Source organism: Carassius auratus, chromosome 36, assembly GCF_003368295.1.
Source record: "Carassius auratus strain Wakin chromosome 36, ASM336829v1, whole genome shotgun sequence".
In the NCBI taxonomy this organism is placed as follows: Eukaryota; Metazoa; Chordata; class Actinopteri; order Cypriniformes; family Cyprinidae; genus Carassius; species Carassius auratus.
The window spans coordinates 6,783,776-6,810,112 of NC_039278.1; the positions used below are offsets into that span (position 1 = coordinate 6,783,776).

Consider the following 26,337-nt stretch of genomic DNA (forward strand, 5'->3'; position numbering starts at 1 on the left):
ACTTCAGGAGTAAGTGCTAGGTTATCAGTAGAGCCCGACCGATATGGATTTTTGGGGGCCGATGCCGATATTAACTTGAAAAGAGCCGATTTATCAGCCGATATTTTGGTTTTAAAAATAATCTGGATATTAGACCCATTTCCTATAAACATCACTTACACAACATTCAGTAGCAAAATATCTGCCTGTTCTATGTATGTGGGCTGTATAAATCATTTTCCAGAAGGGATTATGTTTAAAAAAGCCTTAGATTACAGTCTCAATGACTAAACAATTGCACATCAAAAGTATATATTTTTTAATGATCAAAAAACAGTCTGGTTTTAAACATTTAACACTTTTACTTTCTTCCAGTTGAAGCTGGTTTTAACAGTCTGTGTGTGTACTGTAAATAAATTATAATACTAAAGTTAAAGTATTTGCAGAAGTAGTCCCACACTTTGCTGCTACAGCATTCACCTTTTTCAGCCATCTGTAGGGCAGAAAGAGAGACATAGAAAGAATAAGCATGTGTATTAATAACATCACCATGTATCATTACTCATGTCATCATTAGAATTATAATAATAATAAACAGGGATCTCCTACATAGGCAAAAATGAGAAATATATATAAATAGTTTTATTTGTCAAGCAATAGGTATTACCTACTTATATTTAACAATATTATTTCAACATTTTCCTGTTATATCTGTAAAGCTGCTTTGAAACAATCTGTAAAAAAGAAAAAAAAGAAAAGAAAAAAACGCTTGTTCAGATACATGTTTGCTGCTGACCGAAAGGAGGAACAACAGATTATGAAAGAGCTCCCGCTAAAAGTTTTTAAAACTCCACATACGCCATAGCGCAGCGCAAATCGCGTTGTATCTGAAGGGCAACGCTGAACCCATCGGCAAGCGCCGTGCATACCGCGTCCTGTGTGAAAGGCCCATTACGCTGTCATTATGTGGGAAACACACCGCAATAGAATAAGAATAAGTTAAACGCTTACGTTATAGTTTGACCTCTTATTAACGTTCGCGCTCTTCCACTGATAAACATGGTATTAGCTTTGTGGCTTATCTAATATAGCAATGCATTAGCGGCTGTAAGTGATGTTACAGAATATTTAGAAGTGATAATGATATGACCGTTAGCTAGAACTACCACACCGTTTTTATATACAGTGTATGAACTAAATCTACAATCATTTCATATGACGAAAGACAGACTCACCGTCAAAACAGTACATCTCCGTGGCTTGGGTGATCGCTTTCTTCTGTAGTGAATTTCTGGCGCACTTGTCAACTCTGGAGCTGCAGAGCTCCCTCTGCTGGGCAAACTATGCAACACTCATAAGATGAGTGAAGCATGAGACTCTGTTTCTCATGTTTCATCGGCCGTTATAAACGCAGATGCCGATTTAAATGCAATTAGCTCATATCGGCCAATAATATTGCCTGATTTGTGAGTCGCTGTAGTAGACACTAGCTTGAGATCAAATGAGGTGAGCAGAGTTTTGAAGTCAGCAGCCTGGGGTTTGCTAGTTGGTGTTCCTTCTTGACTGCTGTATCTAACAGGATCAGGTGGCAGGTAATATGTGATCCACTGTCCCATATGGTAATTGTATAAAGTAATAACACCTCTGAACTTTGAACACCTTGCCAACAGTTTATGACAACAAAAAATTACAACTTCAGGTTGCTTTACCGATACCATGAACATTATTTGAGTTTCAATATGTAAAGTGGTATTTTTTATTTTTTTCCTTTTTCACTCAAAGCAAAATACTGTGCAATGTATAAAGTTACCACCAGTAAGTTGTGGTCAGAGAGTGATTTGCCTGATACAGCCGGACACTGCAGTCAAGCTGAAATTTCTACTAGCAAGGGTAACACTTTAGAATACTGTTTCTTACTTACTACATAACTAATAAGGAATTATTGAAGAACTAACAGGTGATTATTCATTAACACTTAACTCACTACTGTTAACTACTAAGAAATATGTGTAATATAATTTTATGATTGTGTTAAGTAACAGTTAACTAATCAGTAACTAATATATTCTGTGAAACCTCTTGAAGAACTACTATTAATTATCTACTAGTTAAGGTTCAAGAAAAAAAACGTTCATGCTTTTCCAGCAGGAACGTAATAATGCGGACATGGCTTGAGAAATTGTCAAACCAGGCAACCAATTGCTAAGCTGGCAACACAGTAGGCTACCCAGGCATTTTTTATTCTTAGCTTGCCCCATCAATTGTTACTAACACTTCTACTTTTCCTGCAGCCAACAACTACAGCAGCCGACGAAAGCTCAGCAGGTGGCTCACGCAGCTATCTCTCCTCCTCCTTTCATGCTCCCATTTACTTCTATGTTCCGTCACACCCTAACCATCCTTAAGACCTATTAGCAGTCAGACCAATTCCTTATCAAAGAAGTTCACCGAACCCTCAACCCCTCTAATGCCAACCCATCTCCGTTCACTCAAAACAATGATCTACCATAGCCAACCCTCTTTAAAATCCCTTCATCCATCTATAACAGCCAATCCTCACTCCAGCCACCCCAGCAGTGCCAACCCCCGGCAGGAGCCTTTTCCGTATCTCCCCACTGCCACAGCAGCATCTGCTCTAGGGCTGTAGCTATCGAATATTTTAGTAATCGAGTATTCTACCAAAAATTCTATCGATTAATCGAGTAATCGGATAAAATGTGAATTATTAAAAAAGTGCAATATTAATGATGCAAGAGAAAATAAGACTCCTGGGTCTCTTAAAATGAACAACTAAGTTTCCTTTTTTATTATTATTTTTTTAAATGCATAGAATGCAATGCATGCATCAAAAATAAACATTTAATTAGTACCCATTGTTTCGCTGTCTGTACTTGTACTGTGAACAATGACAATAAAGTTGACAGACGAATTAAGTGCATTTAAGTGCCATTCAGTTGTGGTTTTAAATAAAACATTTTCTGAGATGCACATTTAGACATTAAACACATAAAACATTAATTGAATTTATCTTTTAATTATTGAAAATTAACTTAACTTTTTGGTAACACAGGGGATTTACTATTTAAAATAAAACATGGAAGAAATTTTGTGTGATTAAACCTTAAAAACTAAAAAAGTTTTTTTTTTTTTTTTTTTTTTTTTTTTTTTTTTAATAGTAGGCTATGTACATTCTGTCTTTAACCAGACTTTTATTTTAATGGGTTGACGTACCTTTACACCTTCAGTGTGTTTGATAAAGGAAGAAGTGCTTCTGCTCCATTCATTAACAGAGACACACAGAACATGCAGGATTTATATTTAAATAGACTGTTCCGGCTTAATATTTACAGATAATTGTCCATATCATGATTTGATATAAGTGCAATGACCTATTTTTTTATTAATTCATTCAAAATTTGGCAAATTCTGTGCAATTCCGCGTTTAACTGTGAATTCCGTTTTTATGACTGGATTCTCTCTGCGTTTTGTGCATCGCGGAAATCATAGGGCCCTAGTTGTGGTATCCCAGCTGTATCTCGCAATGGACACATGCCACGACGTTCTCTTTACGTTTGCCCACACCCTCAAATCAAAACACTGCTGACTCCTTGCAGTATGCGATTTCAGACGCATCGCTTGTGTCTCCTTCCGCTTTGTGGGTGATGTAAACACGTTGTATCACATAAAAAAAAAATCACTGGAAAAAAGAACCTGGCCTGAGTTTTAAAATAAATTAAAAGAGGCTTCGAGGCATAGGAAATTGCCTCGATCATTTTTTGTAATCGAGTCACTTGAGTAACTCGAGGAATTGTTTCAGCCCTAGTCTGCTCCAGCAAGAGCCTTTTCTGTTTCTCCCCATTGCCGCAGCAGCGTCTGCTCCCGCAGGAGCCTCTATCTACGTGTCTCTACTGCCGCAGCGGTGCCTGCTCCCACAGGAGCCTCTATCTATATTTCTCCGTATCTCTTTACTGCATTTTCCCTACTGCCACAGCAGTAGTTGCTCCCGCAGGATCCCTTTCCGTCCTTCCCTACTGCCGTAGCCATTCTCGCTCCCGCAGGAGTCTTTAAAAAAAAAAAAAACCCGCTCAACAAACTTAACGTAAAGCATCGCTAACAATCTAATGCACATGCTCATTATATCAAAATTCTCCAAGGGCTCATACGTCCCGACACCATTTTTAATTTTGGACAATTCTTTACTACAGGCATGCTACAGCAATCATAAGTCCTTGAACGTGACCTCAAATGTCGCCATTGTTTTATTAAGTTTCAGCTATTCACTGAATTAATCTATTCAGATTTCCCCTACAGGTGGCCAAAAAAAAAAGTGAGAGAAAAGTGTTTATTACATTTGAAAATATTAGTCTGAAAGAAGAAAGTCATATAAACCTAGGATGCCTCAAGAGTGAGTAAAACACACGTTATTTTGATATTTGGTTGAACTAACCCTTTAAATTAACACTCACCAACCTGCCAAATGCAGGTGAAAAACCCAATGATGGGTAACCCATATAAACTCAGTCATCTCATGAGCCTCCAATATTAAAACAACGAAGCACTACGAGGGTCATACATCGGACACTTATACACCTTGTTTTAAAATTCCTATTCATTGTTTTTTAAATTACTGAAAACAAATGCAATTTTGTTTTTATTTTTACTGTATTTTATTTTTTTATTTTATACACAAACAATGATTTTAATAAACCTGAAAATGTTAAATTAATTGATTCATAATCAGATTTAATAATAAATATATTTAAGGCTAAGCAGTGATTTCTGTTCAGAATTGTGTTTATTTCTGATGTTGGCCATTTAAACTTCACTGCGTATTTGATGATATTTTATGCAAGAATCATAAATAACAACTATTTCATCCCAGTACAGATGATTTTTAGTCATGTCTGGGAGTTTAAATCCTGGTTACTTTAGAATCGCCTCTGAGTTGGGGTTTTGTGCCTGTTTGGAGAAAAAAATCAAGGCAGCAATTTAGTTAGTGTGGAAAAAGCTTAAGCTTAAGACAGGTGTGACTTTTTCAGGAGACCTATTTCAAGGACATCTGTCAGTTACTATGAACATTTTCTATGTGGTCTTGCATAAAGAATGGCTTAGAGCCATTTTAAGAGCCACTGTTGTTAAAGAAAAAAAAAAGACTGCTTTTCTAGTAAAAAAAAAACCTTTTATAGTTAAACATTTTCCAGGGAAGTGTCATAAGAAACAGTCACTCATTATATGTTGAAGCCATCTGGTTCAGATCTAAGCATCACTAGTCATCAAGTCATCTACACTGAACAAATGTCTTGTAGATAAAATGGCTCAGTGAACAATTGTGTCCAATTAAATTAAATAGTCACTTCTTTTCCAGCTCTTGGCCACACTGACATAGAAGAGAATGGACTGCTGAGATCTCACGTGTCCTTGAGAACTGCTGACCCCTGTGAGATCAAATCCCGATTGTTGTCCACTTCCTCCAACTCCACCTGTGACAGTCAAGCCTCCAACGAGGACGGATCGAGCACTCCTATCGTTCAATCAGATGATGAAGACGCGCATGAAGCTGTGCCCACAGCCAGCGATGCCACAAAAGAGCAGTCTGCCCCCTCATTATAAACCGCCTTCTCTTTAATTACTGACAGTTTGGGAAGTGTAACATGTCTAGCTTAAGACTGTTTCATGGGTGGGTTGACCGGTTTGAGCCCATAAATCAATCTACCAAAGACCTTCATGAATGCTTGTATTTCACAACACTTTCAAGGCCACTATTACTCCACACTGAGAGCGTCACACTTCCTAGTAATTTTGTAATATAATTTGCGTCTTAGCAATATTTGACTGTATCTTTTGTTGTTCTGTGGAAATATAGGTTTAGAAATGCCTACACACATTTTGCAATGCTCTTTACAAAGACTAATGGTGCTCTGTAGGCGGACTACATTGAATTAAGGTGATGAGTCTCGTGAAAACATTTCCAAAGAAGGAAACAAAACATAAAATAGTAACACTTAAGAATAAGGTTCCATTAGTTAAGGTCGGTTTATGTATTAATTAACATGAACAAACAATGAACGATACATTTGTTACTGTATTTATTAATTAGTTAACTAATTGTTAACAAGCATAACTTTTGATTTTAATAATGCATTACTAAATGTTGAAATTAACATTAACTAAGATTAATAAATGCTGTAGATGTTCACTAAAGTAGTTAACTAACATTAACTAATGAAACCTTATTCTAAAGTGTTACCCATAAAATTATATTGTCGTTAATGAAAATCCTGCCTTTTTTTGTACATGATTAAAAGGATATTTCCCCCCAAAATTAAAAATTATGATATCATTTAATCATTCTCACGACATTCATTCATCCTCAATAACACAAATATGTGTGTGTGTGTGTGTATATATATATATTCTTTTTTTTTTATGAAATCTTAGAGGTTTCTGTCCACTCAGTTGAAAGCCCATTAAAAACATTTTACAATCAATCCCATGATCTTACATTTAAATCAACACAGAAGGAAATTCAACAAATACTAGCATGGTGCATAAATAAAGTATTAAATTAAAGTTTGTAAATGTTTTATTAAATTGATGAGAATGTGAGTTTTTTCATGAGAATTTGATGGAAAATATGCTTAATTGTTATTTAAAAAAAATCTTTAAAATCTAAAAAAAAAAAAAAAAATCTTAATGAGCATTTTCTTTTACTTATTCATCTTTATTTACAGGACAAAAGACAATAAAGTATGGATGTGATGATGGGAATGGGCTCATGACATCCCATGAGCATTTGCATAACCCCCTGTTTCACAGCACTAACAGGCTTCATCTGCTTCAGGCGAAAACTAATTATTACGTTTGATTTAACAGTTTTTGCGAGGTTGACCCTAAAACTGGGTGTGTCAAGTTTGTATTTCAAGAACGTCAGATGGGTGTATGTCTTCACTTCTGATGTTCACAACACCTTATGCTTTGCTATCAAAATAAAGCCAAATTTCAGCTTAAGAGTATTGGTGAAAACGAAACTATTTATTTTCCAAAATCGTGGAGACTGACTGAAAAATGTGCGGGTCTCTCTTTAATTTCTTTAAATCAGTAAATATTTAGAGCTTCATGTTATCATTACTTGATTGTGATCTACCTTTCAGTACAGGCACGGGAACAAAAGAAGATAAAAGAGAAATAAACAGGAAACAAACACCCCAAAAAAGGAACCACAGGCAAACACTGGGGTATAAATACACAGGCTAACAAAGATAACCAGATAAGGTTAACAAAGGGGGACAGAAAACCTACAAAATGGTCCATGATTGACACAAATGCAGGGGACAGTAGTAAAGTCGTCAAAACGGTATAACAATTAAAATGTTGATTATGCATTAGTTTTTTGATTAGTTTTACATTAATTATGAAACGAAAAAATATTAAATTATTGAATAGAGGACTAATGAACATGTTTTTACTTATCTTAGTTTTCACTTGTTTTCACTTTTAGTTTTCAACAATGTTAATGTTATTGCATTACTCATTTGTTGCAGTGTGGTTATTGATTAATAAGAATAGGTTTTCTAAAGTGTTACCAGATAATATGTAGATACCTTTAATATTTGTCTTAAGATGAAGTCTTTGGTTCAAAATGTTCTTTCTATCATGAGTCACAAATTCAGTCAGGAACTATAAGCATTTTTCATTGTGACTGTAATGTGTGAAGTTCTTGAAATGTACTAGATTTTTGCAACATGCTACTACGGTAGTGCTCAGATATTTGCAGAATCTGTGGAATTCACTTTACAAACACCAAACATTGCCAACATGATTTTAAACTCTCCTCAGACTGCACATTTAGGCCTTTAAAAACGACTGGTGCACTTGTAAAAAGTGACAGTAGGTTCCTGAACAGCTGTCTGTTAATGTCATTGCTCGTGCTTGCCAAGACCAAAACATGTAGAAGTGAAGTGACATTCAGCCAAGTATGGTGACCCATACTCAGAATTTGTGCTCTGCATTTAACCCATCCAAAATGCACACACACAGAGCAGTGAACACACACACACACTGTGAGCACACACCCGGAGCAGTGGGCAGCCATTTATGCTGCGGCGCCCGGGGAGCAGTTGGGGGTTCGATGCCTTGCTCAAGGGCACCTAAGTCATGGTATTGAAGGTGGAGAGAGAGCTGTTCATGCACTCCCCCCCACCCACAATTCCATCCGGCCCGAGACTAGAACCCACAACCCTTCGATTGGGAGTCCAACCCTCTAACCATTAGGCCACGACTTCCCCTATGTAGTGCGGTGTTATTCAAGCAAATGTTATTCAAGGACAAACAAAAGAGAAAAAGCTTAAAGTTTGATTGAGCTTCCAACATGGTATTTTGACATGATAAAGAGGTTTTCATGTTACTCACAGATCTGTCATTTAAACATTGACACACGTGGAGGGCTAGCAGTGCCACTTGCAATTGATCAAATCCACATTTTAAGCAACTTAGAAATGAGTTCAAATAAGTGGTATATAAAAAACTAAAATACAGAAATCGCAATGAGTGTAAGTAGAAACTTAGGTCACACTTTATTTTAAGGTCAAATTCTCAACCATTAACTATTAACTCCTAACTATCTGCTTATTAATAGTTTATAAGGTAGTTTAGGGTATCATGGATGTCATGCATTATACATACTTTATAAGTACTAATAAAAAGCCAATATATTAATAATAGGCATGCTAATAAGCAACTAGTTATTAGTGAGAATTGGACCCTGTACTAAAGTGTTACTGAAACTTAAATGTGTGAGTTTTGGGCAATACCACCCTTTTGTCCAAGCTACAAAATGTTATTTGCATCAATCTTTGGTTTCACAAATTGGGCCCTGAACAGGCTTGACATCGATAAACACAGCATGAATGTTTGCATGACTTCAGAATACATGGAATATAGTGGAAAAGTTGTATAGGCTTTTCGTTGATGTCTTTTCGGAGTTTTACAGGAACGGTATTTCATTTTTGTGAATTATTCTTTTTATCAACTACCTGTTATTGAAGTGAAATGTGTGCGGTTTCTTCTCTGGCTGGTAACGCAGATGTTGCAGGTGTGGTCACAGGTATGTGTGACCAATGAACTGGTGATTGACTGACACCTGGTTGGGCTTGAGTGACTACTTCTGCAGTTCATGCACCACAGTTTGGATTTGAATGTATTCTGCATCCATGTTGATGGCTAAATGCACTACAGAAATCTCCAGTAAAAATATCAAAAACTTCTTCTTAACCTGCTGCCACTTTCGACTAGACATCATTTTCTGAGATTTATGCTCAAAACAACAATCTGCAAGTGGGGTAAGAAATATAAACTAAAATGTATATTTAAAAATATATATATTATTTTACACAATCTTAAGTATTAGTTAAGCTTCAATCATTTTATCCTGTAAGAGTGTTTAGATATTTGTACTGGGAAACAATTGATTGAAATATGTATTTTTTTATTTATTTTTGTGGGATAACTCATTTTATCTCTCTCTCTCCCCCTATAGAAACATGTGTGATGTCTCTCTCTCTGTAATGTCTTAGTGTGTACACTGATACTATAACTAAGACTGCCCCGGGGTGTAGTTACCTGTACTTCTGCACTACACAGGTATGATCTCAACTCTCAGTCCAATGCAGAAGCAGGTCTGAGCGTGAGAGTTCGTGAGATTCCAGTGTTAATGCTTTCTACTTCATATTGTGAACAGAAATTATTACAGCTACAATGATGATCAGCTACTTGGTGCTTATGGTGAGTACAGTTTGTATTGTTGTCACAGTTATTCAATAGGTCAATACTCAGTAAGATCCTGAATCTAAATGTCTTTTTATTTTGTTGCTTGTTTGGTGTTATTTTTACTTAGGTAAGTAATTTTTACTTAGGTAAGTAATAGTAAAAATGTGCTATGTTACATTGAGAAGTTATTTATACCTGAACAGTTCCCATTTCAGTCATATTGAATATTTTGGGGCATATATATATATATATATATATATATATATATATATATATATATATATATATATATATATATATATATATATATATATATATATATATATATATATATATATAATCATCAATTAAATGTCAGTTTATTTGTAATTAGATAAATTCAGATATTGTGACTGTTGGGACCTTAATCAGTCAACTGTGCAGTAAAGATAATTAATATAATAATATAATTATTATTAATAATAGAAGAATTCACTAAAATTTAATATTATACATTTTATGGAAGCCTGTGCTTTTATATGTGTATTCGTGTGACATGAGCGCCTACAGAGTTATTTTTCTGGAGGTCAGTTGAGAAAAACAGCAGCAGAGGAGAGTTTAGTAAATGGCCTTTCCCAAACCAGTTTCACAACTTTGAATTCTCAGGTGAACATACAGAGCAAGTTCAAAAGTAGGCAAAAAAAAAAGTGTCCTTTGACCATGGTTTTATGACAGAAATGACTAAAAATGATCTGAATGTTAATGACTGAATGGCATTTTCAATGGTGAGACAAAGCTGTTGCATCATGTTCACATTATTTAAGTTTAAAATGTTCTTTTAGCTTTAGGTTTTTTTCTGGTCGTAATGAATGTAAAATGTTTAAAGCCATGTAGTAAATAACACACACTGTTTCTGTTGAAAGGGAATTGTCTGTCTGTGCAGCACGGAGCCTCTCAGACGCCATAAAAGAGCCTGGATTATAGACTCGTTTGAAATAGTGGAGGAACACCCAGGGCCTTTCCCTTATGATCTGGGCCAGGTAAATATCATTTCTCTAAAATAATCTTCTGCATATTGGTATTAAATAAAAGCAAACTGATTGGGGAGGTATCGTTATATATTTCAATTAAATAAATTAAATATTAAACTTTTCTTTCATAAAATAATACAATTAAAAAAAGATCATGTGGCACTGAAGCCTGAAATGATGAAAAATTTGCTTTTAAATTAAAATTAATTACAATTTGTTTTATAATTTCATTGATGTTGTATTTTAACTTAAACCTAAAAAAAATGTATATATCATGATATTTCATAATATTACTGTTTTTATTGTATTTTGATCAAATAATGCATGACTGTATGCATTCAAGTTATTATGAGAAACTACATGAAATTCCTTGCTTAAAAAGTATCAGTTAAATTACAAATTAGTAAGTAGTTATCCAGTAAGGTGACAATATTATAAAATTCCCTTCGAGAACATTTATTTCCCCAAATTCTAGATTAAACTGGACCGTAGCTATTTAGTGGAGTTTAAGCTAAAAGGCAAAGGTGTGGATGAAGACCCAAAGGGTGTCCTGTCAATCGATCCAAAAACAGGAGTCATTAAAGTCCACCGGAAAGTCGACTATGAGCAGTACAGCGTTCTGATGGTAAGTGGAATCTTTCATTCGATTGTAATAAGGGCATACGCTTGAAATTCATTTAATCTTCCCTTCAAAGCTGACTTTTCAAGCAAGAAATAAGTCCAACTTGGCCGTAGATACACAACTAGGCATGGAGGTCAACATACTGGACATCAACGACAACCCGCCGGAATTCAAGAGGAAGCTTTATGATGTCACTATAAACGAAGCAGCAAAACAAGGTCAGTATCATTTTTATCATCTATAATCATGTGCATCTAACATTGCTCCTTTGGACTATAAGTTGAATTTGGTTGCATCATAAATAAAAAGTAATATTTTTTGCATAATTCAACAATTAAGCCTGATTGGAAATGACAATCAGTAAAAATATTCACAATTCTGCTTTTGCACATTGCCTTATATTAGACAACTGTAATATTGTAAATTTCACAATGGTTCTTGAAATTGATTTAACGCCATATCATAATAACTTTACAAATAATGTAAATGTTATTTGTAAGATATACATATTTTATGATTGAAAGTCTAAGTCCGAGACATGTTTATTCATTAAAGTCATCTGATAATTAGTATGATTAAAATATGAAAAATATGAAACTATAATTATACGAATTACATTAACCTTCATTAAAAATCACACATACCCTTAGGACGCCATTACTGACGAATTGGCTCTCTTATGTCCCAGTTTTTGTTACGTCCTGTGACTCAGAAGGGGACGCAACAAAAACTGGGACATAAGAGAGCCAATTCGTAAAGAAACGTTTTATTTAGATAAGACAAATATACAAAACGTTTTACGGTAGTATTCAAAAGTCAGTAATGGCGTCCTAAGGGTATGTGTGAGAATGTAATGTGCTGTGGTCTCGTGATGTGTGCAAAAAGAAACATCATCAAAGGCAAGGGAAAATTGGGCACAGGTGTCACGGATGCAACCAGGTTACGGCGGGGCGGAGTCATCCGAAGTCTACTGGAAAAAAGCCCAATGAATACCCAGGTCGTCACACACCCATAGTTGAAGAAACTCAAATATATTTAGCATTTATTAATAAGCTTTTATTTATAAGGTCTTACCATACATACAATTAACATAAATGGAGAGTTAAACATTTTTAACAAAAGAACTAAAGCACAGTGAAAGTAATGCTAAAGTGGTCTATATGACTTGTTTTATATATTTCAAGATTTTTGGTGCCAAACAAGCGTTGTGTGACAAAAATATATACATTATTATTTTTATTATTATTATTATTATTATTCATTAAAATCTTCATATCCCTAAGATAAGTAAGAGTGTCTGATTTATGAACAGATGTTTCAAGTCAGATCTTTTCAAGGAATTGCTGAATATGAGAAGAATTGAGAGATTCAGACTGCTTCCATTCTCAAGTTCAAATTACTATTTTAAAAATTCAGTCACAGAAGTGAACAGTCTATACATTTATATTTGATAGATGCTTTTAACGTTATATTACTGACAGTTAATTATTTTTTTAAACTGTATTCAAAGTTAACATTGAATCAGTTTTCATTAATTTCATTCACTAGTAATCAAATCAAATCAAATCAACTTTAGCTTTGCATGTACTGTACGATGCATGTACGATCATGGACTTTTAGTTTGTTGTCTTTCCTCTTGTTTTCCTGTTTTGACCTAGTCCCCCCACTGTGTCTGATTACTTTATTCTGTTCACCTGTGTCTAGTTAATTATCTTAATTTGCCTGTGTATTTAAGTTCCTGTCTGTTTGTCAGATCTCGTCTATGTTTTCATGTGCAGAGCCTTCCTCTTGTGGATTTACATTCTGTGTGAAATATTAAAGAACATTTTACCTTCATCATTTTTGTGAGTGTTTTGAGTGCACCTGATTGTGACAGAAGATCTGACCAAAACAAAAAGTTTAGCGACATGTTTTCCCTCATTTGTTTTTTCGTGTTTGAAATTATTTCTTTTTTATTTGTATTTTTTTGGTTATGGATCACCCCAACTTCCTCCTTTCCCTCCAGGATCACACTAGACTATTCTTAGACATTTCCCACCACCTCCGCTGTCCCCTGTCAGCCCCTCAGCTCACCGTCAGCCCACTATCTGTGGTGTGGGTTTGCCAGTCTCTATCAGTGTTGTGGCTAGAAGATCCCAGTCTTCGCCTCGGCCTGTCGACCCATGGCTCCTAGATCCCTCATCTCTGCCATAGCTTGTCAGGTCGCCTGGCTCCCTCATCCCTTCAGCTCCACCTTGGTCTGTCATTGACCCGCCATCGCCTCAGGAATCCACTCGTCTGGCTGTGCTTCGTAGATCCATCTGGATTTACCTTGTGTGTGTGGATAATTAAAGATAATCTTACCTTCAACATCTTGAGTGTTTTGAGTACACATAATTGTGACAGCTATATGTTTGAGGAAGTCCTTTTGCATAATTTTTAAAGCATAATCCGTTCCTATTCATTGCAATTGTATGCGAAAGAGTGACTAGGAAAATATTTAGATTTTCTCATTTTGTTTTCCACAGGTGAAAGTCATATTGATTTGGAACAACATGAGGACGACCAAATAATAACTATTCCTTGAATGAATTAATTAACATTGTGATTGTCTTCTTGCAGGTGGTTTTATTGTAGGTGTATTAGCTATTGACAAGGATGCGGCAGGAACTCCAAATTCCACCATTGACTACAAAATTACTTCTGTCACTCCACCAACTAAAAATGTGGAATTCTACATACAAGAAAGTGGTGCAATATCTTTTAAAGGATGCCTTGATTACGAGGTAAAAAAAATAAGCCCATGAAGATATAATTCGCAAGTACAGAATTGATTACGCAATGCATATATTTACACTTTGTTGTTACTTGTACAGTGTTTAACATACTGAATGGCCTATAGCATATGCATGCCTGTGTCATGCTAGGATTTGAGTATTTTAGTACCAAGACATGAGCCATCATGTTTGTGCCTGACAGTCCAACAGGCATCCCAGTCCAGTTTCAGTGAAACATGTGAAAACATGTCTTTAAAATATCTTGACATTTGTCAGGTGATTTAATGTTAGCATGTAATTGAAAAAAAAAAAAGTTTTTTGAGTATGTATGTAAAGAGTCAAACCAGTTTTCTTTTCAGGTTGCTAATAAATACACTATAACAGTTGAAGCAAAAGACCGTGGAGTTGTAAAGCTGTCAAGCACAGCTACCATAATTGTCAACCTTCAGGATGGGAACAACCATCTACCGGTTATCACAGGGCAAACGGTTAGTGTAAGAGGGGTTAGTTCACCCCTCTCCAAACATGATAATATCTTGTGTTGTTCCAAACCTGTATGAGTTTCTTTCTTTTGTTGAAAACCAATGGTCATATTTTGTAGAATGTTGGTAAACAAACAGTTGCTGGTAGCCATTTACTTTGAAAAGGGTTTTTTTTTTTTTTTCATACAATGGAAGTCAGTGGCTACCAGCAACTGTTTGCATACCAACATTCTTCCAATTATTTTCTTTCGTGTTCAATCAATCTTTAATTTTTGGGTTAATTATTTTTACATTTTGCCACTCATCCAGGGTTCAGCTGATGTGTTGGAAGGGACAAATGGTACTTCACCTCTCAAAATACATACAGCTGATGCTGACACGCGTCTCACTGCTGCATGGAGGGTCAGATACTCCATACAAGGGGATGAAGGTGGCCACTTCTCCATCTACACCGATCCAGACACCAATGATGGAATCCTCACAGTGGTTAAGGTATGTTTACAGACTCTAGGTGATTCTTTAAGTGTCATGCTTTGTTCACATCACATTACAAAGACAAAATAAATTTTTGGGATATTGAGTCATTATAGGTCATTAGTATAGTACATGATGTGGCAAGATGTTACACTCCCCACCTTATTTTTCTCTTGACCACAGATTGCAGTTCAAACATTTCAGTCATGACAACTCTCTGGATAATCGCATGACAGCTTTATTTTAAGGTTTGGTATTGGCAGGCTAGATCTGTTACAGTGCTGCAGAGCAAGTAGACTTGCTTCTGCTAAATGCTCAGATCATGAAATTTAAAGGAAACATGGTGCTCCTGGTTCTAGAGAAAAGAAGATCCTCTGTTGCAGATCTAGGCAGGTTGTGCTGGGGAAGAGGGGGCTAAGATGAGGATACAAACCGTGTTCGTTTAATATGTCCTACTTGTAAAAGTAAATAATAATGAGTAAGTGAATCTGATTGGCTGAGAACATTAAATTGAATGAACTAATTAGAATGTGAATAGAATTTCATAGCTGAACTGTTCATTTAATGGATGGCTATGCTCTTCTTGGTAGTTTCATCTGAATAACGACATGTATAATATTTAGTCATTCTGAATGGTATTGAGGTTCATTTGATTTATTTATTTAGTTAATAATGTATTTGTGGAAATGTTATTGTTTTTTTATTTTTAAGTAAACAATATTTTTATCGACGAAGAGAAAGATAAAGTTAGATCATTGAGGAGAGATTCCCCAAGATATATGGAGTTTTTTTTTTTCTTTTTCTTTTTTTTCAATAAAACATGTTTGAAAGTAAAACGAATTATTTATATATATATATATATATATATATATATATACATATATATATATATATATATATATATATATATATATATATATATATATGTATATATATATATATATATATATATATATATATATATATATATATATAAATATTTGATAAAATTATTTGCAGTGCATATAGAGTGTATTTATACCCCTTCACTTTTTTTAACGTTTCGTTATGTTGCTGCCTTATGTTAAACTTCTTAAAATTACTTTTTTTATAGATCAATCTCCACTCCATAGACCAAAGTTGTAAAGCAAAATACAGTTTTTTTTACATTTTCAAATTTACTAAAAACTAAAATGATTTCAATGCATAAGTATTCATACCCTTATCTTGGACAGTTGAAATTTTGCCCAGAAGCACTCATATTGCTTATAGATGTTACTATACTCCATGTGAAGTTAACCTGTGGCAAATTCAATTGAATGGGTATGATTTGAAAAGGCACACATATCTTAATAAAAGGTCTAACAGCTGGTAATGCATATCAGAGCCAAAATCAAGCACTGAGGTCAAAAGAACTGCCTGTTGAGATCAGAATCCGAGTCAAGCGAACTGGGGAAGAGTTAAAAAAAAAAAATTATGCTTCATTAAAGGGTCACAGAAGCATGTAGTCTCTGTTAACCTTAAAGGTCCCGTTTTACACGCTTTTTTTGTAACTTTGATTGTGTTTACAGTGTGCAATATAACACGTTCATGTTTCGCATGTAAAAAACACAGTATTTTTCACACAATTCACCTATCTGTATACTGCTGTTTTCACTGTCATAAAAACGGGCTGATGACTTCCTTGTTCTATAAAGTCCCTCCTTCAGAAATATGTAACCAGTTCTGATTGGGCCAGCGGTTCCTGTGTTTTGATTCAACAGCAGCTAACAGCACGCTGCCCTCCTGCAAACGCGATTGGACTAGTTTTGAGAAGCAAGTGGGCAGGAGCATGTGCAGGAGATGAATTTATAGTCACAGGAGCGTTTTTACTGACGAGATGCGCATGAAAACCACATTTGTTAGTTTGCACAGCCCTAACATCTAGTTAACAAAGCTAAACAGCATTGCCCTTTGTGTAATAAGTTACAGAAACTGTTAAATGCACCAACTTAAATAATAAAATACACATACCGGTTGTGGTCCATAAACAACACCTTCTCCAGACAAAGAGGGAACTGCTCCATCTTTCAAGAATAATCTTTGTGCGAATCCGACATTAAGCTGATTGAGATTGAGGAAGCTGTCCTCAGCAAAATGTGCTGCACATAGTTTTACATGTGGATTATAGTTTTCCGGAACCGAGTTAAACATAAATTGTAACCATTAATCTCCAAGTACAGCGTCCCTGGGAAGCCCAAACAAAGATGATTGGACTCCGAGATGAAAATAACAGCGTTTCAACGACATGGCGACAAACACAAGCAAAGCTCTTCTTTCTTCTCTGTCGGAGCGCAACAAGGCCACGCCCCCTTTTTTGTGCATTCATGTGGGCGGAGTTTAGTCAAAAGACTGTTTTAGTGATGTCATTACTGCAGGAACTAGAGGGATGTAGTCCAAACTGGTCGTTCGATGTAGGTGAATTCTGTGAAATAAAATATCTTGCTTGGCATTGAACTTTGAGCTTTAGAATTTTACAGATATTATTTATACTCTAACAACAACATTATGCACTAACTAAAGTTTAAAACATAGAATCACGAAGAAGGGGACCTTTAATGGAAGAAGTTTTAAACAACTTTCCTTCTGGCTGAGCAACTGATGGAGAAAGGCTTTGGTTTGAGTGGTGACCAAGAACTTGATGGTCACTCTAGTTGAGCTCCATGATCATATGTCAGAAGGACAAACATCACTGTAGCACTTCACCGATCTGGGATTTATGGCAGTGTGGCAAGATTTCAGTTAAGTCACATGAAAACACACTTGGAATTTAAAAAAAAAAAAAAAAAAAAGGACCCTCAGACTCTGAGAAACAAGACTCTCTGGTCTGATAAACTTCAATTCTAAAAATGTTGTTTGAAGGAAACCAGCTCGCTCATCACCTGCAGAGTACCATCCCCATAGTAAAGTGTGCTGGTAGCAGCCTCATGCTGTGGGGCTGTTTTTTAGCGACAGGGACTGAGGGACTCGTCAGAGTAGAAGGAAAGATCAGTGCAGCAAAATATAGTGATATCCTTAATGAAAACCTAGTCCAAGGGATTCAGAACCTGAGACTGGGCAGAAGGTTCATCTTCCAATAGGACAATGGCCTTATGAATACAGCAAGAGTGGCTTATAGACAACTCTGTGAATGTCCTTTAGTGACCCAGTCACCGCCTGAGATTTAACCCAATCAAATATTTTTGGAGAAACTTGAAAATGTGTGTCTGCCCCCATCCAACCTGACAAAGCAAAGTTTTGCTTGCAAGTGAAGTTGTATCTCAGTGGGTGATCTCTAGCCACCAGGATGAAAGACCTTTTTTTTTTATTGGTCACTTACTAATTGTTATTCACCAAAAAAAAAATTTCCATTGTGTACTGTATATACGGTAAGGGCTAGATGTTGGAAGTATTGTCTACGGCGAGACACTGGCAAAATACTAGTAATACAAAATACTAATATCTACTTGGATCTTTCGCATAAATGAGTAAGCAGCATTTTAAACAATAAAAATATAATATGCACCTTTGCTCAATATTTAGTTACAGCTTCAGATGCATTATATTTTCGTTAGCTACAAGCAGGATATATACAAGAAACAAGTTAGAGCAGGCCCGCAGACGGTTGTTGTGGTAATATGCACCGCAAAATGCAACCATTCCCGTGTCTCCATTGAACATGTTTCTTGTGTATCCTGCTTGTAGCAAATGTGTGTATCCAAAAGGCCCATCGTAAGCATTTTAGGGGGTTTTGGCTTAAGCAATTAAGCATTTTGTGGGCCCAAGGTGACCGCCTACCTTAACCTAAAGGGTAAGTCCACCTCTGATCTTATTCAATCCTGTCAGAATCCGGAAGTGTAGTTTGATGTAATGTAAATTTCACACACAATGTAAATTGCACACATCTACTGAACAAAATTTTCTCATCTAGTTAATTCTTAAAAACCTACATTTTCAAAAATGAACATAACTCCTTCAAAATTTGTGTTTTGGGTATGGATGCATGTAATTTACTTTGTAGAACAAAACATAAAAGTACCACCAAGCAATGTTTACCACAAGCCTTTTATTACTCATTAATTGAAAAACCCCATTATAAAACCACATAGGAAAATCTCAAACAAACCACAACTAGTTACAATATGTCAGGCAGTACTCAATTTCATTGTCCGCAATGGACTCATAATAAAGTAAACACTCTGGTAGATATCTATGAGGAACATGGTTTACAATCCTTCCAGAATCTCAAAACTCAATATAATCTGCCGAAGGGTTTACTTATTCAACATCTCACTTCAGTCAGGCTGTTGTCCCCACATGCTTCAATGCTACCACCATCATTTTAGTTCCGAAGAAGCCATCTCCATCCTGCTCCAATGAATATCGTCCTGTTGCACTTACTCCGATCCTCATGAAGTGCTTTGAACAGCTAGTCATGGACCACATCAAGTCTGCCCTCCCCCCTCCCTGGACCCCTTCCAGTTTGCATATCAGTGCCACCGGTCGTCCGATGATGCCATTGCCACTGCCATTCACTCAGCACTCACACATCTAGAGGAAAAAGTCTCATACATCAGAATGCTGTTCATAAATTTCAGTTCAGCATTCAACACAATCTTTCAACAGTGCATCCACAAACTGGTCCAGCTGGGTCTCATTTCGCTGTGCAACTGACTGTTGGACTTTCTGACCAGAAGATCTCAGGCAGTTCGGGTCGGCAGCAACACATCCAGCGCCATCACACTGAACACTGGGGCCCCCCAAGGATGTGTGCTGATCCCCCTCCTCTTCACTCTGCTGACCCACGACTACACACTGTCACACAACACCAACCTATTCATTAAGTTTGCAGATGGCACGACTGTGGTGGGTCTCATTAGCAACAAAGATGAGACAAACTACAGGAGCAAGGTGAGCCGCCTGGCCGGGTGGTGCAGTAACAACAATCTCTCTCTGAACGTGGAAAAGACGAAGCAGGTTGTTGTTGACTTCAGGATAGTGCACACTCAGCATGCTCTTCTGACCATCAATGTTGCGACTGTGGAGAGAGTGAGCAGCACCAAGTTCCTGGGTGTGCACATCACAGAGGACAACTCCTGGACTGACAACACCACAGCACTGGCCAAGAAAGCACAGCAGCATCTCTACTTCCTCCGCAAACTGAGAAGAGCCAGAGCCCCGAAACCCATCACCTTCTACAGAGACACCATCGAGAGCATCCTGACTAGCTCACTTTGTGGTATGGAGTCTGCAATGCATCCTGCCAGGAGACTCTTCAACGCATTGTAAGAGCAGCTGAGAAGATCGTTGGTGTCTCTCTCCCCTCCCTCCAGGACATTTATGGAACCTGTCTCACCCGTAAAGCCCTCTGCATCGCAGGTGATCCCACCCACCCGTCCCACAGCTTCTTCAGTCTGCTTCATCCAGGCCAGGACCAGCAGACTGAAGGACAGCTTCATCCATCAGGCTGTCAGGAAGCTGAACTCCCTCTCGACCTTGTCCCCAACACCCCCCCCCCACGCTTTTCCCCATGCACCACACTAAATAAGCTACTACTATTAGTGTTATCTGTATGCACCAAGGGTTGGACAGTAATGCAATTTCAATTATCTATATGTATATACTGTACATGTGGAAGAATTGACAATAAAGCAGACTTGACTAATTGCTCAATTATATTATATATGTTAGTGCGAATTTGTGAAGCACAGTTTTTTTCTTTTTCTTTTGTTAATCTGTTAATTCTACTATATTATAGCCTATTATATATTTTATGGGGTCCTATTTATTTGATCCCTTTTATAGACTAGATTTCAGTTTTTCTCCGTTCACAGAAGCGCTGTAGGTACATGATGTGATACTGTGTAAATCCTTATGGTCTGGGGGTTTTTTTATGCAGCTATTCACACTTATAAAGTGAGCCCTGAAATAAAATAAAAAATGTAATAAAAAAAGGAAAAAGAAAAAAAGACTAATGAGCTTCGGAAAGGACAGGAAAATAACCCAAAATAACAATATTATGTCATTCTACAATTCTCCACCAGATTTATATGCCTGCAAGTTCAGGCTGAAAAAAAAAAAAAACACTTGCGTAGGCTACAGAGCTGAGACCCGACGTGAGATTTGATTGTAGCCACCGTTCACGTCCGTATTGATAAATTCTGAGTTTTGTGTTGAAACGAACGTAAAGCCAATTTTCTGTTGTACGTTCATTTTGTAAATGAGGCCCATTATATTTTGATTTGAATAAAAAAGACAAAAATAACTCCATAGAGAACTGGGACCTGAGCAGCATGTTGGTACTAGTGTTATTATGTTTACATGTAATCCTTAATGTTATTAATGTGGTTATTATTCAACAAGTCAGACGTACATTTCAGATGTCTTTGCTATTCATTAAAATCTATAGACTAATTGAGTGAAATCATTCAGTTTGAATTTACAGTGTTGCTATTATGACATATGTTCAGTAAAAATGCCTGTAATCTTGGAATAAATTGACCTTGTACAGGCTACTGGTATTAAATGTATAATTTTTTTTTGTTTGTTTTTTAGCCCTTAGACTTTGAAGAAAAAGCAGAACATAAACTCACCATCTTTGTAGAGAACGAAGAGTCTTATTTCTCTTGTGAGGTGAAAGAGAGATCTGCAGATGGACTCTGGAGAATCATCACAAATCCAGCAAAACCATCCTCTAGGGATATTACCATTACAGTGGAAGATGCCAATGACCCGCCATTCTTCCTAGATCCAGTAAGAAAAGTAATTTTGGAAGAAAATGGTGTTGTTGGTGCTTTTGTGGACAAAGTGACAGCAGTCGATCCTGACACTGGACGTCGCCACAAACTTGAGTATGTGTGCAATCATTATAATAATCTGGCTCCAAGTACTTTCTGAACAATGAAGCAATAGTTAAAATGTTTATTTTTATTTTTTTTAAGAAATATGGTACAAACACAGTTTTCAAGAAAAAAAATATTTCATATAGGGAAGTTTGTTCCATGGTTTTAGATTTATTAGATTATTTTAGATAAAAATTTATATATTTTTATATCTAATATAAACGGGTCCAAAAACTTTTTGGTGCCACTCCATACGGGGGATCCAGGCTATTATAAACTGCAAGAGGACATTCAATCCAAATGCAATTGTTTATTGAAGGAGTTGTCCACAAACATATTCCAAAAACAGGCAAAGGTCATACACAAACAGGCAATCCAAAACAGCAACAGAGTAAGGGGCTGAGGCAACCAGAGTAATCCAGGAAACAGGCAGAATAACAAGAATAACAAGGATACAATGCTTAGAACTGCAGTTATGGCACATACAAGACTTAGCAATGCATGCCAAAATGAACCAGGCTTAAACAGAGTGAGCAGAAAGGGTTAACCAGACAATCAATGAGTGTAGAGGAGTCCGTGCAAAGGGTTATGGGAAAAGATGTCCAAGAATGAGTGACCGAGGTCTGCGATGGCGTGCCATCTGGTGGTTATCAAAGGCACTCCAGCTGGTGATCGTGACAGAATGTGTCTGTTGAAAATAAACTTTTTTTTTCTTCCAGGTATTCTATTGATCAGGATCCTGCTGGCTGGTTCAGAGTAGACCAAAGAACTGGGGAAATATTTGTAAAAGAGTCTTTGGACAGAGAGTCAAGTCATGTGAACAATGGGACTTATACACTCACTGTCCTTGTGACAGAGAAGGGTAATACTATATATATATATACATATTTGCATTTGGCTTGCAAATAAACTGGTAACAACTACATTCATCCTCCATCCATCCCCCATGTTTCCAAACTGCTTGTCCTACTGTATGTAGGGTCTGAGGGATGCTAGAGCCTATTCCAGCATCTTGAGCTATAGAAAGAGACAATACCTACAATACCTACATAGTTTACAGCTAAAACTATTATTACCTCTTTTTTCATTTTTTATCATTTAATTGACAGATGACCATCCTCCAATGACAAGCACTGCTACCATTCAGATCTACGTTGAAGACAAAAATGACAATGTGCCCCTTTTAAAGGAGAACATGATTTCTGTCTGTCAGTCTGATGAAGTGTCACATGCAGAGATCACTGCCTTTGACCTCGATGGAGATCCGTACAGCGGCCCGTTCAGTTTTGAAATAGTAGGAGATCATAAGAAAGAATGGAGCTTTGACCCCAGTCATGGTAAATAAGTTAAAAAAGAGTTTATATGATGCTTTATATAGAACCTCATATAGTCTTTTCAACTTTAGATTAGCCTTTTACTAAACTCTTAGGCAAGAGTCATCAGTCACCTTTCATATTTTTTTTTTCTGTGTCTTTTAGGTAGCACAGTGCATTTGGTGAAGGATAAAAGTGTTCATACCAGTCTGTACACACTGATTGTGAAAATCTCTGATAAACAGGGCAGGTTTGTCCTCCAGAACCTCTCTGTTGCTTTGTGTGATTGTGTGGTTTCACCAAACTGTCTGACGCAGCGTAACACACAGCAAAAAGTGGGAAGTGGCATGAAAGGAATTACCATCCTTGCTGCGCTGATGATTTTGGGTGAGCACAGGATTCTGATAAATTCCCTTTTAATTGATTTGATAAATACATTTTATATCCTGTGTTGTCCTACTATTATTGTGGCAGGAGGACAGTTAACTAACTTTTATATTATAATTATTATATAAATTTAATATATTAAGTTATTTTGACGTGACCAAATTATGTAGTTTCAAAGCAAAACATAATACTAAAATAAGAATACCAAATTCCCCCAAAAATGTTACTCTCATTGTCCTATGCAAAGCATGATAGGAACTATATATTATTTTTAAAATATGTATAATATTTTCTGTTTTGTACTAATAATACAATGATATAAATAACCCACTGTAATTTCTGCAGTGCGTTCTGCCCAACAACAAATCGGAGTTGAGTTAAAACACTATTTAAACAAAATAGTTTCTTAAAAAAACAATCTATATATATATATATATATATATATATATATATATATATATTTGGGGGTAATGTTGTTAGCTTTTGTTTAATCCAAGCTGAATGAAACAAGTATACACCTGAAATCATGATTTTCCATAAGAATTATACACAAATGTATGTGCACTATGTTATAACTTGTTGTTTTTAAGATGAAAAAGCATGTTGAATCTGAAAGCCACTTTTCCTTTTAGCATGTCTGTTGCTGTCTCTCACTTGCTCTTGTGGGACTGTGAAGTCTCTGGCGCAGGTAGACGATGTCTTAGAAGATGCCCTTCTGCCTTCTAACATAGAGAAACCTGGCACTGATTGTGTGGTAATACCTTCATTAAGATTTCTAATGAAAAGCTAAATGGCACTTTCACAGTGAAGTCTAATACAGGTTTACTCTATTACTCCACATTCATGAAGGTCCCGACTATTCTACTGAAGAACACATCTGTAAGTCACTCAAAGGACACAACTCTTGTCAATTATGGAGTTCAACAGACAGCTGACATTCAGAGGGTAAACATTTATATTTGTTGCATAATGAGGTCTTGGGAATAACTAAGAAATCCTTAAAGAGCCACTGTCATTCTTTACACTACAAAGCATTGTATTGTATTAATTTTATTTGTTGATTACAGGTATCTCGCAAAATTATGGCCGCTCCGAGTCTCCCAGTGGAAATCGATGAGTGCTGGTCTAGAGACAGATCACAGTGCTATTCCAGTGAGGTAATACAGCAGTTCAATATCTCATTTATGAAACTGTCACAATCAAATATCCTTTGAAATTAAAAGTAGAGGTTCAGTATTTACTGTACTGTCTTCTGTTCCATCAGACATGGATGTCTAACCAGTATCAGAGTGGCAACCGCTACCAGGTAAACCTTTATCATTTTATGACATGTTTAAACTTGTGACTGTTCAGTGAAACTTATGAAATCTTAAAATCAGTAATATACAGGAATATTCTTATACCCTAAGGGTTCAACATTTAGCAGGAGGAGCTCACAAAGACGACAGGGTGCCTATTTCATCAGCTGCTCAACTTTACAACGCTTGCTCTCGCAGGTACATTCGCCTTCAGGTTTCCACCCAGGCACGCAAGAGATTAATTCAACATTTATTAATTCATTGACTAAACATAATTCTTTCTCAATTTTCAGAGGCTGCATTCAATACATTGCCTAGAAAATGAGTTGCTTGATTACGAGCCTCAGCTTTATGCCCTTGAGGACAACCCTGATAATTTTGTAGACCTGGATCCCATAGACCTGCCTATGAATGAGTTTGACCCCGAGAAGCTCTCTGATCTTGGACCAGCATTTAAGAATCTGGCTTACATCTGTAGCCCAGAGAAAGTGTTCTAATCAGAAATGATAGAGAATAGGACCAGATAGTCAGGAGTCAGGAGGATGAAGATGTTTCACCGATGTTTTGAACAGAAGGCTAATTGTTGAAAAAAAAAAAATCAGTGGAGAGATTTTCTTTGTTAAATGTCATTCATAGATAAACTCCTCTGTTTGATTCTCTTTTTGTTCTTATGTTATTGTTATGTCTAAAATGGGTTGGTGTGATAGCATCGTTTCTTTACGAATTTCTGTGAATTATTCAAACATGCAAACATTCCCACACATTCGGTCACAGAATGTTGAGAGCATATTTTTTACAGCCTAAATTTCTTCATTCACAACTGGTCTCAAATGTTGCCATTTGTGAGAGAAATTCTCCCTTTGAGAGATTTATTTCAAGCGCAAGTGAAATGCACCTGCAAAGAAAAGTTATTCCTACCTCAATTTCAGAAACTACAATGATCTATTTCAATCATGTTTACATATTTTAAAACATATAATGTCATGGAAATATTGTACTCAGGGTTACATAGCATTATGTCTTTATTAATCTTCCATTAGTTGTGCTGCCTGTTTTGTGAGAGGATTGTGTACCTGAACATATGACATTTAAATGGCTTTTTTATCCTTACACAATTAAAAAAGATCTACAAAAATGGGAAGGAAGTTATTGAATAGTCCACAAATTTATGATTTACCTGTAGCAATGTATTTTTGCCTTTGACCCAGTGATTGAAGTAGAAACAAATTGGCACCGATTTCTTAATTAAAAAGTTTGTTTAGAGAATGCGACACCACATGGCGATCGCGAGACACAGGGGTTCCCTGGAGGCGTGGCCATATGAAGACACGTTAGAGCGGGGAATCCCGGAAACGTCTTCACCACCGGCAACGTATCTTCTCAGACCCAAACAAGGAGTAATATGGCAAATC

General features: G+C 36.3%; 2 protein-coding genes across 2 annotated transcripts in view; both read left to right on the forward strand.

Moving 5' to 3' along the window:
• LOC113055090 (dysbindin-like) overlaps positions 1–6,987 on the forward strand; it is a 34,268-nt gene extending 27,281 nt beyond the window's left edge. Inside the window, exon 4 of the mRNA XM_026221062.1 lies at positions 5,345–6,987. Coding sequence (XP_026076847.1) covers positions 5,345–5,589 — 245 coding nt within the window. The 3' untranslated portion in view covers positions 5,590–6,987. The remainder of the gene's footprint in view (positions 1–5,344) is intronic.
• Positions 6,988–9,471: 2,484 nt separating this feature from the next.
• Positions 9,472–26,070, forward strand: LOC113055091 (cadherin-like protein 26). Its single transcript, XM_026221063.1, has 17 exons — positions 9,472–9,759; positions 10,647–10,763; positions 11,230–11,379; positions 11,450–11,594; positions 13,978–14,141; positions 14,492–14,620; positions 14,924–15,106; positions 21,641–21,936; positions 22,647–22,789; positions 23,037–23,264; positions 23,406–23,627; positions 24,260–24,381; positions 24,477–24,572; positions 24,695–24,784; positions 24,892–24,933; positions 25,037–25,123; positions 25,219–26,070. Exons 1-17 carry the CDS (start codon positions 9,733–9,735, stop codon positions 25,420–25,422), a joined length of 2,445 nt encoding a protein of 814 aa, XP_026076848.1. The 5' UTR covers positions 9,472–9,732; the 3' UTR covers positions 25,423–26,070.
• Positions 26,071–26,337: the final 267 nt, after the last annotated feature.

Excerpts from the sequence above, each read along its gene's own strand:
- LOC113055091 (XM_026221063.1), top strand. The coding sequence starts at position 9,733 with ATGATGATCAGCTACTTGGTGCTTATG. Across the intron at positions 21,937-22,646 it reads GGACGTCGCCACAAACTTGA|GTATTCTATTGATCAGGATC; the intron begins GTATGTGTGCAA and ends TTTTTCTTCCAG. Across the intron at positions 24,573-24,694 it reads AGACAGCTGACATTCAGAGG|GTATCTCGCAAAATTATGGC; the intron begins GTAAACATTTAT and ends TGTTGATTACAG.